The 13,922-nt window shown below is 38.9% G+C and overlaps 1 protein-coding gene across 1 annotated transcript in view; it reads left to right on the top strand.

Moving 5' to 3' along the window:
• The window catches only part of Tmprss11a (transmembrane serine protease 11A), an 83,632-nt gene extending 70,777 nt beyond the window's left edge, over nt 1-12,855 (top strand). The window contains exons 9-11 of the mRNA XM_033758870.1: nt 450-709; nt 4,243-4,385; nt 12,638-12,855. Coding sequence (XP_033614761.1) covers nt 450-709; nt 4,243-4,385; nt 12,638-12,799 — 565 coding nt within the window. The 3' untranslated portion in view covers nt 12,800-12,855. The remainder of the gene's footprint in view (nt 1-449; nt 710-4,242; nt 4,386-12,637) is intronic.
• Nucleotides 12,856-13,922: the final 1,067 nt, after the last annotated feature.

Raw genomic sequence — 13,922 nt, 5'->3', positions numbered from 1 at the left:
AGAAGTGTTACAAAAAAAAAAAAAAAAAACTTTCCAAAATATCCTCAGTACTCCATTCGTTGCCTTATTTTATTTTATTCATGATCCTTATTGCTTAAACTACTGGTCTCCTTTCTAATCTGCTTTGATTTGTGTGTGTGTGTGTGTTCTTGAATCTAATAGTCCCATAAGCTGGAAACTCGTGTCTTGACCACCTCTTTATCACATCACTTTGGTAATATTCAGCACATAGATGCTCAGTAAGTGTTTGCGGGAGGCTAACAATAGCTTCGTGTGTGCTTCGCTCTTCTATATACGATACATGAAATGCCATGCATATTTAAACTCTCAAAATACTAAAAGCAGACTATATTTAAATTTCAACCAAGTATTGTCAGAATGGCATTTTCTAAGACGGTCCCTATTTTCTGCACGGTTCATATATTCTGTTAATTTCTAAATTTTTCCAGTAGTGTGAATCCACGCCAGTGGACTGTTAGTTTCGGAACAACAATAAGCCCTCCCTTAATGAGAAGAAATGTCAAAAGGATCGTCGTGCACGAGAGGTACCGCTCCCCGGCAAGGGAGTACGACGTCGCTGTAGTCCAGCTCGCCTCCAAAGTCGCCTTCTCCGACGAAGTGCGCCGCATCTGCCTGCCCGCGGCCTCCGCGTCCTTCCGGCCGAACTCGACCGTGTACATCACGGGGTTCGGGGCGCTGTACTACGGCGGTGGGTACCAGGCCTCGGTGCGAGCGCAGTCCGCGGGCTTCCTCGGGGTTCTGACTTAGCAAATCACGGAAATTCGCCTCCGACTGACCGAATTAGAAACAAAGACAGGCGACCAACACATTTGATCGTGCTGATTTAGAAATCAATAGGTGCGAGAAGTCAGGGCTCAAACCAGGAGTTCACAGGACATCTCGGAGCTCCGAGTTCCTGACTCCTTGCATCTCTCGGCCCGCTTTTCCTGTTTCGGCTCCTTTGAAGGAATTCTGGCGCCACATAGTGGCAAAAGTGTCTAACAGCAAGCCGGGGATATCCGGATGGACTGATCAGTACTCTCCTGTAACAATAGCAAAAAAATAAAATAAAATAAATAACTTTGGGCCTGAAACGAAAGGAGACTGTCTCAAAATGACAAAATGCACATATAGAATTTTATGTAATTTAATTTCATACAGCAAGCTAGAAGAAATAAGGCTGTATGTAATGTTTAGTCTCTCCTGAGGAACTAGGAATGTTCTTTCACTACATAGGAATAAGCATCACGGCCTCTATATTTTCCTCAGATACCCTGTATGGTTTAGGTCTATGCTGAATATGCATTGCTTTCTTTAAGGTCATACTGCTAATGACAGGAATATTACCCACTGTGCATCAACTCCAGTACAGTAACAGGGCAAACCTAACATCTCTCTGTCCACACTTTCTGTGAAGGGACACACCTTAAGGTGGGGCTTGCAGCCCATCTTCACAATGATGGGAGGAATATCAGAAATTCCTTGTGGCTTTGTAGGAAAATCTTTTTATGCCAATATTTTAAGACCATACAGATATATATCTGCCATGATATGTTACTAGCAACAGAATTTAGATTCTATTCTAAATGTTAGCATTTATCAAACATTGGAACGCAAAACAACGACAAGCACCCATGGGTCACTCCCCAAGACAAGCCATGTTCAGATGCATAATACAAAACAATGGGCATGAGAGAATTGAAATCACATGAAGTAGGCACTCTGATTATAATGGATTCAAACCAAAAATCAGTAACAAACAGATAAGAGCAACATCTTCAAATGCTTAGAAATTAAATAACTCAACCATAAATCAAAAAGGAGTATCATGGAAAAAATCTTTAAATTTACGGAGAGCTTAATGAAAACTAAATCCCGTGTGCAGGCTGCAGCTAAAATAATAAGAGAAATTGGTAGCTAATGTTTCCATTAGAAAAGAAAAAAAATATTTCAAATAAGTAACAAAATTCTCACTTGAAGAAATCAATACAGAAAAGCAAAGCATACAGTGGCAATAAATAATAAGAGTAAAAATGAATGAAATTGAAAATAAGAAAACAACAGAGAACGCTGATAAATAAAAACCTCATTCTTGGAGCCAGGCATGTAATACATGCCTGTAATCCCAGCACTTGGGAGACTGAGGCAGGAGGATTGCTGCAAGTTTGAGGCCAGCCTGGGCTACATATTATTTCAAGATCAGCTTGAGCTATATTGTGAGACCCTTTCTCCACAAAACAAAGAAACAAACAAATATATAAATATATTCTTTGATGAATTCAAAACTTTGAAGTCACTGAATACTCCCACAGTATATAAGAAAAAGTTCAGAAATTTCCAGAATTTATGGCTTTTGCTTTTTCTAACTGAGAATGTGTTTTACCAACTAATTTGTTGAAACAGTTAAGAATTTACACCATCATCTGAATTTACACCCTTCTCAGCACTGGACATGATTTTTGGCTTTGGGATTGTTCTTTTTTAATATTTTGTTTTGTTTTGAGACAGAATCTTGCTGAGTAGTTGTAGCTGGTCTTGAACTCACTGTGTAGCCCAAGCTGACCTTGAACTCATGATCCTCCTGCCCCAGATTGATAATGTAATAGGTAAAAAAAAAAAAAAAATGTATTCGAAGGACAGTTTTAAAATCCCTGAGCATATTGTTGAGTTTTGTGCTAATATTTCCTGGGCGCTTATAAAAATGTATTTGCAAACACTTCTTCACAAATAAATCTCCAAGTGATCTTGAGATTCTTGAAATGGTGTAAATATTAGCTTTCTGTTACAGTTCTCTATAAATAAACTACCACAGATTTAACAGCTTAAAACAATACTCTCTTGTTAACCTCAGTTTCTGTGAGTGAGAAGTTCAGACAGCTTAGGAGTGTCCTCTTCTCAGAGTCTCACAAAACTCCAGTCACAGTGTTGACCATAAGGTGGGCTCATCTGTGGCTCCATTCTGTCTTCTGGGCTCACTAATTTTTGACAGAATTTCATTTCTTGCAGCTGTGGAACTCATGGCACTTACTTCCTAAATGCCATTAAGAAAGCATCTTAAAATTTAGGGAAGTTCTAAACCATTGATGAAAAAGCCTTACCTCATTTGGCCACACCCAACTTGGGTAATCTCCCATTTGATTAGTTGGAGTTGATTAAACCATGGATCTTACTACTGCAAAATCCCTGCACCTCTGCCATATAACCATTAACCTCATAGGGAGAGTGATGTCTGTCTGTCGTATTCACAGGCTCCCACCCATACTTGGGGAAACAGGAATCACACAGCAATCTTGAGAGCTATCCTAGAATTCTGCCTACCAGACTGCTGTGGTTTCCTCACGAGTGTGTGGTTTGGCATAAAGAATTCCAGAATGCTTGCCAATCCTAGTTTTAGAGTGAGTCTGCCTGTCATAATAGATTTATAATCTGGAGCCCCGAACTTATGCAAAAGATGAAGGCATCATTATTTAATGTCATTATCTAACTGAAAGTTCTCTATGAAGGGTACAGGATAAAATAAATGGACATGGTATGATATTCATTTTATGAAGGTAAGAGAGAAGACTACCTAAGCATTCAAAGTCCATGGGAACAACCTGAGACCACAAGTATGAACCTCGTGAGAAGTGCAATGCCACCCATAAAAATAACCTTTTTTGAAAGTAAAGAGGCAAAGATTCTACAGCAAAGAGACCAAATGTTTTTCTTGAACATAAAAGTATTTCTAAATAGGAAAGGAGGAGGGAGTGAAGGGAGGGCAGGGATAAGGTGAAAAACTGAGAACCAAGACCTGTCCTGCAAAGGTACAGGATCCCAATGATGAATGTAACTGTACTGTGTACCTAAAATGGACCAATAAACTCAGTGAGGATAAAAAAGGTATTTCTAGCCTGACGTGGTGGTGCACTCCTGTAATCCCAGCACTCAGGAGGCTGAGGAGGGGGTTTACTGTGAGTTCGAGACCAGCCTGGGCTGATCAGTCAGCCTCAACTACATAGTGAGAGCCTGTCTCAATGATAAACAAACAAACAAACAAATTAATTAATTAAATATTTCTAAAAATATGATAGGACATTGTCATTAAATGTGTCCTATTTTAATTAAATTTTCTTGCTCTAAAACTGCTTATATTTTTGCTGAATTGACAATTTTACAATGGAGACGACTGAAAAAAAAAGTTGTTCTCCTTGCTTTTGCTCAGGATGCTGACTGAAAAACTAAAGCTGTTTTCTTTTTCCTAAGGGGAATCCCAAAACAATCTCCGAGAAGCCAGAGTACAGCTCATCAGCAAGGACATCTGTAGGCAGCCATATGTGTACGGCAGCGACATCAAGTCTGGGATGTTCTGTGCTGGGTTTCTGGAAGGCATCTATGACGCATGCAGGGTAGGTCATGGAGAGGGCGTCGTCCCCGCATCATTATCACAGAATCTTTGAGGGTTCCTTTGATGTTATCAAACAGACTAATAAACAAAATTAAAATTTCTTAATAAGCAGAAATCCAAGGATTCATTAAGCAGAGTCCCTTTCCTCAAATTCTAAAGAGGAGGCAACTATGTACCATAAACTATGATGTGGTATCACATTTCAGTATTACAAGTGAGAGCAAATACTTTTTCCTTGAGGGGAATATTTTTGGAACAAGTCTCAGATAAATGATGACACAACGAATGAAGAAAAATAGTACTTACCCAACTTCGGAAATGGAAGGAATATTCCAGAACAAAGAAAAAGCATAGCCACTGTTATGAAGGTGTGAAAGTGCAATTCACACTCAAGAGAGCACCAAGTCATCCGTTGGGTCTCAGTGTACGGAGGATCAGAGGTACGAGGCCCAGGTAATGGTGAAAAAGTAGCAGGCATGTTGATGGGTTCTGGCGTTCTTCCTGTCCTCCACAGTCTAGCTGGCATGTGTATTTCCTGAAGAAGGTGTAGGCTGTATTCTTCCTAGAGGCACTTGCTTTTTCATATGAAAGCCTCGAAAATCCCAAGGAGTTGACTCTACGTGGTTAAATGATGGGAACGGCACTGGCATCAGGTGGCAGAAAGCCTGGCCTAGAGTCTCATATGTGTTAAGCTAAAGGAGTGGTTTGATCAAATGTGAGCCCCATGAAATCATTTTTGACACAGTTAAAAAAAAATTGGCATAATAAAAAAAACTGGAGATGGTAGCACTGGGTCAGGTAGCACGTACTGCCACTCCCGGTGAGATACGGGCAGCTGGATGAAGAAGGGAGCCCGGAGACAGAGGTAGGTTGGAGGTAAAATTAGCAGGGGAAAGTTATGACTTCAGCATGACTGGAGAGAGAAGGGAGAGTGAAGCGAAACATCGCAATTTCTGGCTAAAGAATCGAGAGTAAAATAAATTGAACTCGTGGCTGAACCAACTGAGGAGATTGGATTGCTCCTCAGTGAGTGGGGAAGAGTGCAGAGATCCAGGGTCCCGGGTCAGCCGTGTATGTAGAATATGAGGCGTTCTTCACACACAGGGGTCAGAAGCGGCCGCACTCACAGCCACAGCAAAGCTCATCTGTCCTCCCGCCCATGACAGCCTGCATTTTATATTCACTTTTGTAGTGTGTTTTATATTACTATTTATATAGTTTCACTGGGTTTAAAATTAATTATTTAAATATTGGTTTTTGTTTTTATATTACACAATTCATAATTTCATATTTTACAGTTTATAAATTATTATATATATTACAGTTTATTATAAGCACTTAACTCTTCAGAGTGTGTGTGTGTGTGTGTTTGTGGGCATGCGTGCATAGGTGTGGAAGCTCATAAACTCATCCCTGCTATAGTCTCTGCTCAGCCTTTATCTGGCACTCACAGTTTTCTGCTATGATGGAGCAGCTTGGTGCTTTGTGCCCTGATTCTTGCAACAGGTAATAAGGACCTCGAAAGCTACCTGCTCGGTGAATTTTTCCTGGGTGGTTAATTAATTAAGAAGAAATGCGAATTAGTGGGAAGAAAGAAAGAAAAGAAATAGCAATAGCACTTGGGCTACCGTTTATCTAAACTCATGATTTACAGGTATTCTACAGGTGACCCATAATGTAATCAATTGCGGCCTTTGTTAAACACAATAAGATGCAGGTTCTGTGTCCTCCCCTGCACGACAGACTGCCTAGATGTGTGCCTCCGAGGTCCACATTTAAGAAACTCCACACAGGATTTCTATTCACAAAGAAATGTGACAAACGCTGATAAACCAATGTGGATTATAAGTCTCACCATGCTTATGGTAACATGACTATCTGGTCTCACTCGGATAGTACAATATATTTTTAATACTCAGTATAGGGTTTTGAATAATTTTGGGTGTGTTTCTATATTTCCCATATTGTAAGGCATATTGCTCGTTAAGGCATCCATTATATCTTATTTTCAGTTGATCCTCATTATGAGGATTTTTAATTCCTCTACTTGCCAAGTAAAGAAAATGGAGACAAAACTGAAAAAACTGTTTAATGACACTCAGAGAGAGGCAGAGGCTGACCATCTATTCCTGCCACTATCAGAGGATACTGAAGGTGGCAGAGCACTTGCCTAGCTTGTGTGAGGTCCTGGGATCTACTGCAGGCTGATCCGATTCCCCCAGTCATCTGACCAAGAGTATGGCAGATGCATTAAAAAGAAGACACAAACTAGCATGAGTGTTCCTGGCATGTTAGATATTTTACCATTTCATGTCAACCACGACTACAATGAAATAAGCTGTTTGAGTAATAAGCAAAGAGTGAAGGCATCCCTGGTCCTTAACAGCAGTTTACACACAGCACGTAATCAAAACATGCTGGTTAATGTGAAATAAGAAGAAAAGGGCTAAAGGTGTAGGGAAAGTAGGATGGGCAAGGGAAAGGTAATAAGGGAAAGAAAAAAAAAATAGGAGAAAATGAAAAAAATGGAAATGAAGTGTTTGTAAATGGGGAGGGGAGGAGGGGTGAAGGGAGGGCAGGGACAAGGGGAAAAACCCAAGACCTGTCATGTAAAGGTACAGGATCCCAATAATGAATGTAACTGTACTGTATACCTAAAATGTACCAATGAACTCAGTGAGAAAAAAAAAGACACAAGACAAGATCTTAATGCATAAATGGAGGGCCCAGGATGGTCAAAACTGTTATCCAGCTAAGACACCGTCTCCTGGAGTTTGCCACTATTTATTAAACATGCAGCTTCTAGAAAGGGTAAGGGGTGGTGCAGGGATCAGTGAAGAGGAGAGCACTGACACAAGCAGGGTTTTAGCAACAAGGAAGCAAGATATTTTAGTAGGAAAAGATCATTGATTAATGGGAAATGTGTTTCATCCCATGGATTCATTTTTGCCTTTATAGGAGTTTGCTGTACAAGTTGTGCTGCCCTTAGCATCACACTGCCCTTAGTGTTAGTCACTGCACTATTGTCTTGCCATCCAAGACATCACAGCGTCACAGATCATTGAGACCTCCGCTAGTGTGCAGAGTTACTCCTTTCCTACACACCAACTACTGGCTCTTCAGGGAAGACATTGTGGGGTAACAGGCAGACTCAGACTTTTAATATGAAAAGCCAATTTATGGATTTGTAACATACACAGAGTGGTCTCCATCAGTGATCTATTTCCAACACACACACACACACACACACACACACACACACACACACTCTCTCTCTCTCTCTCTCTCAGTTCACTCAGTTCCAGAGCCTAGACTAGGTCCATGAGTATCAAAAAATTTTCATGTACAATATATGTGTGGGGGACCAGCTCCCACTAGTCGAACAGTACCTGAAGGAGAGAGTGAGGATTGAAAAGGAAAGACACTCAAGGCAGAGTGGAGACAAAAGACTGTCTGCTTTGTTTGAGACAAACCTGGATATTTATACATACATTATCAGCAAAATCTACAGAAGAAACATCTGCAGAAAGACACCACAAGAGAATGATTTGCAATCCTGAGATTAAAGATTACAAGGCATTCACATGCACTCTGAGCCAGAATGCTCTCTTCTCTGGTCACCATGGTTTCTGTTGACATCAAGTTGCTAGATTAACTCCTTGTTCTTAACCACTTCTAGTTTTCCACATGCTATTCTTAGGTAAGAGTTTCAGTTTCCCCACATATATGAATCATGAGTATTCATGGTGAAAACTGGGAACCATCTGAATTGATGAAGATTGGATTCAATTTTTCATTATATAACTCTCTGGTGGATTTTGATGTGTTCTAATTTGTATGCCCAAGGGTCAGAATTCTCAGCTTCTTTATAGACTAGTCAGGTTTTCTAGGTCTTTTCCTTATTCATTTGCAAAACGGCTATATTGAAACACTTAAGCATGGAAATTTTACATTCAAATTCACCTCTCCTCTAAACCCACTAAAATGACTGTAAAGAATACCAAAGTAGATTGTTTTGAGAAAGTGTTTGGTATCTATAATATATGCTTTTCTGACTATCTGTAATTTCACTTTTTTACATCATTAACCAATAAAAACAAAAAAAGAGAGAAAGCTGAAAAGAGATTTTGACAAAATTTTGGGGAGAGGGAGAAAAAGTACAGGAGTTTTAACTGGATTAGCCAAAGTGAGTTTAAAATTAACGTCTTGGATGGAAGGAGGGTGGGATACCAATTTTAAATAAAGGTCAACACTTTGAAGGGTCAGACAATTTTGAAGATTAGGGCCAGGCATGAGCTAGAAGCTAAAAAAGAATGGCCACATACTTTGCAGCGAATACTAAGCACCCCAATTCTTCCTAACCTGACTGATGAAGTAGCTCTTCCTCCACCTTCTCAGAGTATCACCCCCCCACACACACACACACACTCAAGACACAGAAAGTTTGCTTTCCACAGCAGTCAAATCAGAGCCTTTTGAATTCAGCAACCCCACACATAACAGAACAGAGGAGTCATGGGCTGGAAGGGTGGAAATGTGGGAAGCAGCCCTCACCCTTTTTCCCTGAAGAGCTTCCAGTCTGGAGCAGGAGAACTGGAACATAAAACAAAAAAGTTTCTGAGAAAAGATAAAAAGAAGGATAGAAAAAAGAAAACAGAAATGGCCAAAAACTGAAAACCTTCATGCTAAACAAGAACAAGATGAGGATGCCCATTGTCACCACTCCTATTCAATATAGTTCTGGAAAATTAGACGCAGCAATTAGACAAGAGAAAGAAATTAGAACAATAAAGATAGGAAAGGAAGAAGTGAAACAGTCATTATTTGCTGATGATATGATATGATACATAGAAGACACAAAAAACTGTGCCAAAAGGCTTCTAGAATTAATTCACACTTTCAGCAGAGTAGCTGGATACAAAGTCAATGCTCAAACATCAATAGCCTTCTTATACACAAATACCAGACTCACTGAGAGAGAAATTAGGGAAACACTTCCTTTCACAATAGCATCCAAAGACTGAAGTATCTAGGAATCAGTCTAACGAAGGAAGCAAAAGACCTCTACACTGAAATCTATAGCACTCTGAGAAAAGAGATCAAGGATATAAGAAAATGGAAAGATATCCCCTGCTCCTGGGTAGGAAGAATCAACATAGTGAAAATGGCCATACTACCAAAACTGCTATACAGATTCAATGCAATTCCTATTGAAATTTCAACAGTATATTTCACAGAACTGGAGAAAATAATCCAAAAATCCATTTGGAACCAGAAGAGACCTAGAATGACAAGAGCAATTAGAAGCAACAGAGACATGGCAGGGGCATCACAATCCTCAACTTGAAACTATACTACAAAGCCACTGTGTTAAAAACAGCATGGTGCTGGCAAAGGAACAGACTTGAGGATCAGTGGAATAGATTGAAAGATACAGAAACAGCTCCAGATGTACTCATCTACCTCATCTTTGACAAAGGAGCTGACCATCCTTACTGGAGGAAAGATAGCCTCTTTAATAAATGGTGTTGGAATAACTGGATCTCAACTTGCCAATGATTAAAACTAGACCCTTATCTTTCACCATGCACTAAACTAAAATCCAAGTGGATTAAAGATCTAAATATTAAAAAAGAAATACTAAACTTGCTGGAAGACAAGTTAGGCAGAACTCTTGAACACACTGGCATAGGAAAAGACTTCATGAACAAACCATCAGTAGCACAGCAACGAGCACAAAGAATCAACAACTGGGATCTTATCGTATTAAAAAGCTTCTGCACTGAAAAAGAATACACCAAGAGAGCTAAGAGATGACCTACAATGTGGGAAAAAAATTTTACCAGCTGCTCCTCAGACAAATGTCTATTATCTAGAATAAAGAACTCAAAAAAATCAGACCCCCCCCCAGGTATAAGAATCTGATTCAAACATGGGCATCTGAAATGAACAGACATTTCTCAGACAAAGAAGTAAAAGCAGCAAATAAATATATGAAAAAAATGTTTCATATCACTGGTCATTCAAGAGATGCAGATGAAAACAACACTGAGACTCCGCTTCACCCCACAAAGAATGGTCACTATCAAGAAATCAAACAATAACAATTGTTGGCGGGGTTGTGGGGAGAAAGGAGCCCTTATCCAATGTCAGTGGAAGTGCAGACTGGTGCAACCACTGTGGAAATCAATATGGAGATACCTCAAAGAACTAGGACTAGAGGTTCCATTTGACCTAGCTATCCTTCTGCTGGGTATTTTTCCAAAAGAATTAAAAGAATCATACCACAGTAATATATGTGCACCCATGTTTGTAGCAGCACAGTTTCTAATAGCTAGAACTTGGAAACAGCCCAATTGCCCATCAGTTGGAGACTGGATAAAGATGTGGTTTTTCTATAAAATGGAATACCACTCAGCCATAAAGAATGAGAAACTGGATGCACATTGAGGCCATACTCTTAAGTGAAACAGTAAGACACACATATAAATACCAAATAGTTTCTCTGGTGTGAAAAACTAAAAATGTAACTAAGATCCAAATTGTATAATTAACAATGTGAACTAGGAAGAAAAGTGCTAAAGGTGTAGGGGAAGTGGGAAGGGTAGGGGAAAGGAAATAAGGGACAAGAAAAAGTATGAGAAAAGGAAAAAATGGAAACAATGACTTTGTAAATAGGGGAGGTTACAGGGGGTGAAGGGAGGGCAGGGGTATAGAGAAAAAATGAGAACCAAGATCTGTCATGTAAAAGTACAAGATCCCAATGATGAATGTAACTATATGCTTAAAAAGTACCAATAAACTCAATGTGAAAAAAGAAAACAGGAGAAGGTAAGAAAATTAGAAAATAAAATAAAAGTGGCAAATGCCAAAGGAATAGATGTTCTGAAAGCAGAAAGCATGGGAAAATGTTCTAAAACAGTCAGAGCTCTGAAGTTCTGAAGCCTACATGTGTCCTACTGAGGAAAGGAACCCAAGTGGTAGTGGACACAATAACCAAAGAGATTCTTCCCAAGGAATGTCATCGTAAAATGTCAAATCTAGGAGATAATAAGAACAACCTTCAAGTTTTAAAGGAAGAACCATCAAACTCCCACAGAACTTCTCAACAGCAGCACTGGAAGATAGAAGCCAGGGAAAATGATTTCTCTTGAGATTCCTGACATGGAAACTAAACATCAAGTCTGAGGGAAGAATAAAGAATTTTAGACCAACAATGATTCAAAAAATGTCCAACTCATACCCTCCTTTTTAGGAAACCACCTGAGAAGTTACTTCAGTGAAATGAGGGGGAAAACAACAAAAAGAAAAAGAAAGAAAGAAAATTAAGGGATCCAAAACATTTGTGCATTCAACACAAAAGAATAGTGAGAGCCTCAGAATCAGCTCCCCATGAGGCTTAATGTAATTATTCTAAAAGAGAAAAAAGGAAAGAAGTATGTATCTGATAAATGAGAGAGAAAGACAAAGACAAAGATTAAGACAAAGTCTGTGTTGAGATTTGGGGACATTTTCAGAGGAAATAAAAGAATTGATGTATGACATCATGGAATATTAATACAAATTACGTTAGGTGCTGATGGACTTTTGAACATCAAACATTTGCCACGGGTATATAGAAAACTAGCCAAATGAAAAGGAAATCGAATTCCTATTAATTCTAGGAGACCAAAGTCTGCCAAAGAAAGGTAACATAATCAAAATGTGTTACTCAACTCATCAATAAATAACATTTACAAAGGGATATCCAAAATGAGAGATCTAGGAGGTAATGATATTGTGAGGGGGAGTTTTAATGAGGCTCTTAAATAGCTGAACCCCCACCTACACCGCAGTAAACCAGTGGATACAATGTAAATCTGGAAATAGCCATTTGTGCTTTTATTTGATGATAAGAATTTAGATATTGTGAGAAATTATTATTCACGAAGTATCTACATCTGGGACTGGATGGGGAAATCCGGGATATAAAATTCCTTTCTAAGCTTTTTCATGTTCTTTGTTTTGGCTTTTAACTACGTGTTATTTACTCAAACAAAAACAAAGTTTAATGTAAAATGTGCAGAGTGAACCTTAATGCTATTGATAATTTCAAAATCCATGTCTCAGTTGCTTGGTTGATAAGTCTGTATTGATTATCTATACATATGTCATATAATAGATTGTATGGTTCATCAAAATATCTTAAATAATAAGCATTATGTTTAGCTGATTTTCTTTCTCTGTTTCTTTTCCTTTTTTTTTAATCATCAGGGTGACTCTGGGGGACCATTAGTTATAAGCGATCTCACAGATACCTGGTATCTCATTGGAATCGTGAGCTGGGGAGATAACTGCGGTCAGAAGAACAAACCTGGAGTCTACACAGAAGTCACTTATTACCGACGCTGGATTGCTTCAAAAACAGGCCTCTAACTCATCAGAAAAGGTGGAAAGAGCTGCGTGCAGGTCCCACAGGCATGGAACCCCGACACTCAGTGGGTGTGGTACAACGCAGCGAGGTTAAATGACAACCTGGCAGCACGGAACACTTTCCATGATTTAGTTTAGAGTTGCATTGATTAAATAATAGTGCATAGCTAATTTATAAGATAACTTTTATTTGTAAGATAATGGGTCGGTTTATCCTGGCTTGAAAATGACAGCTGAAATATTCAGCTATTTAAATCAAGTAAATCGGAGAATAATGCAGAGGTAGGACCAATGCCTGAAGACAGTCTGGGAGAGTCTCCTGATGCCTTTGCTGCAGTGTTAGTCAGAAGATTTCTGAACTTTCAAAGGTTCAGGAAACTCAGTAATTCCCTACCATCTCTCCAAAACTCACAATTTTTTTTCATTTTCCTTATTCTTCCATGTTTTCCAAATTTTTCCCAACACAATAAATAAATTAGCTGCTTTTAAAGCATTTTAGGCACTTTTATAGAGGAGGTAGGAAACAAAGTCTGGTAGAATGAAACTCTAAATTTTTTAACACACAAACATACATACACCACCCTACAAATATATTTAGAGAAAATATGGTTAATAAGACAGTAATTGTTTAATAAAAATTATTATTGTTATGAAATTTTGGGGAAGGTGATGGTAACTGGTAAGTTATTATGGGTCCAGGAATTTATTTTAAAGATGCACTTACATATGTTGATCACCAGGGGGTGATTTTGTCCATTATTACTGTGAGGTTAAATGACTGCAAACCATTGAGAATTTACTAATAACCAGAAGAGCCAAAGAACATGGCTTTTCTACATAAAAGGGAAAGGTTCCTCCCCTCGAATTTCTACCACCAAGTAGCTCCTATTGATGGAGGGCTACAGCAATCATAGAATCCTAGTGTTTTAAGAAATTATATTTTAAAATAAATATAAAAATGTAAGTACCACGTGGAACACAGGCGCAAAGTGGTCTGAAAAAGACCACTTCCTAAGTAAAGTGTCTCAGGAACTCGTGGAGAGTTAGGCTGTTCTATTCCTTGCTACAATTAAATGAAGACATCATGGAAACATTACTCTGCCTGGCAGTGCCTATCGCAGGCTGG

Source organism: Fukomys damarensis, unplaced genomic scaffold (genome assembly GCF_012274545.1).
Source record: "Fukomys damarensis isolate Sample0158 unplaced genomic scaffold, DMR_v1.0_HiC HiC_scaffold_35, whole genome shotgun sequence".
NCBI lineage: Eukaryota > Metazoa > Chordata > Mammalia > Rodentia > Bathyergidae > Fukomys > Fukomys damarensis.
The sequence above is the reverse complement of the archived record's forward strand: the minus strand, read 5'-3'. Positions and strand labels throughout refer to the sequence as shown.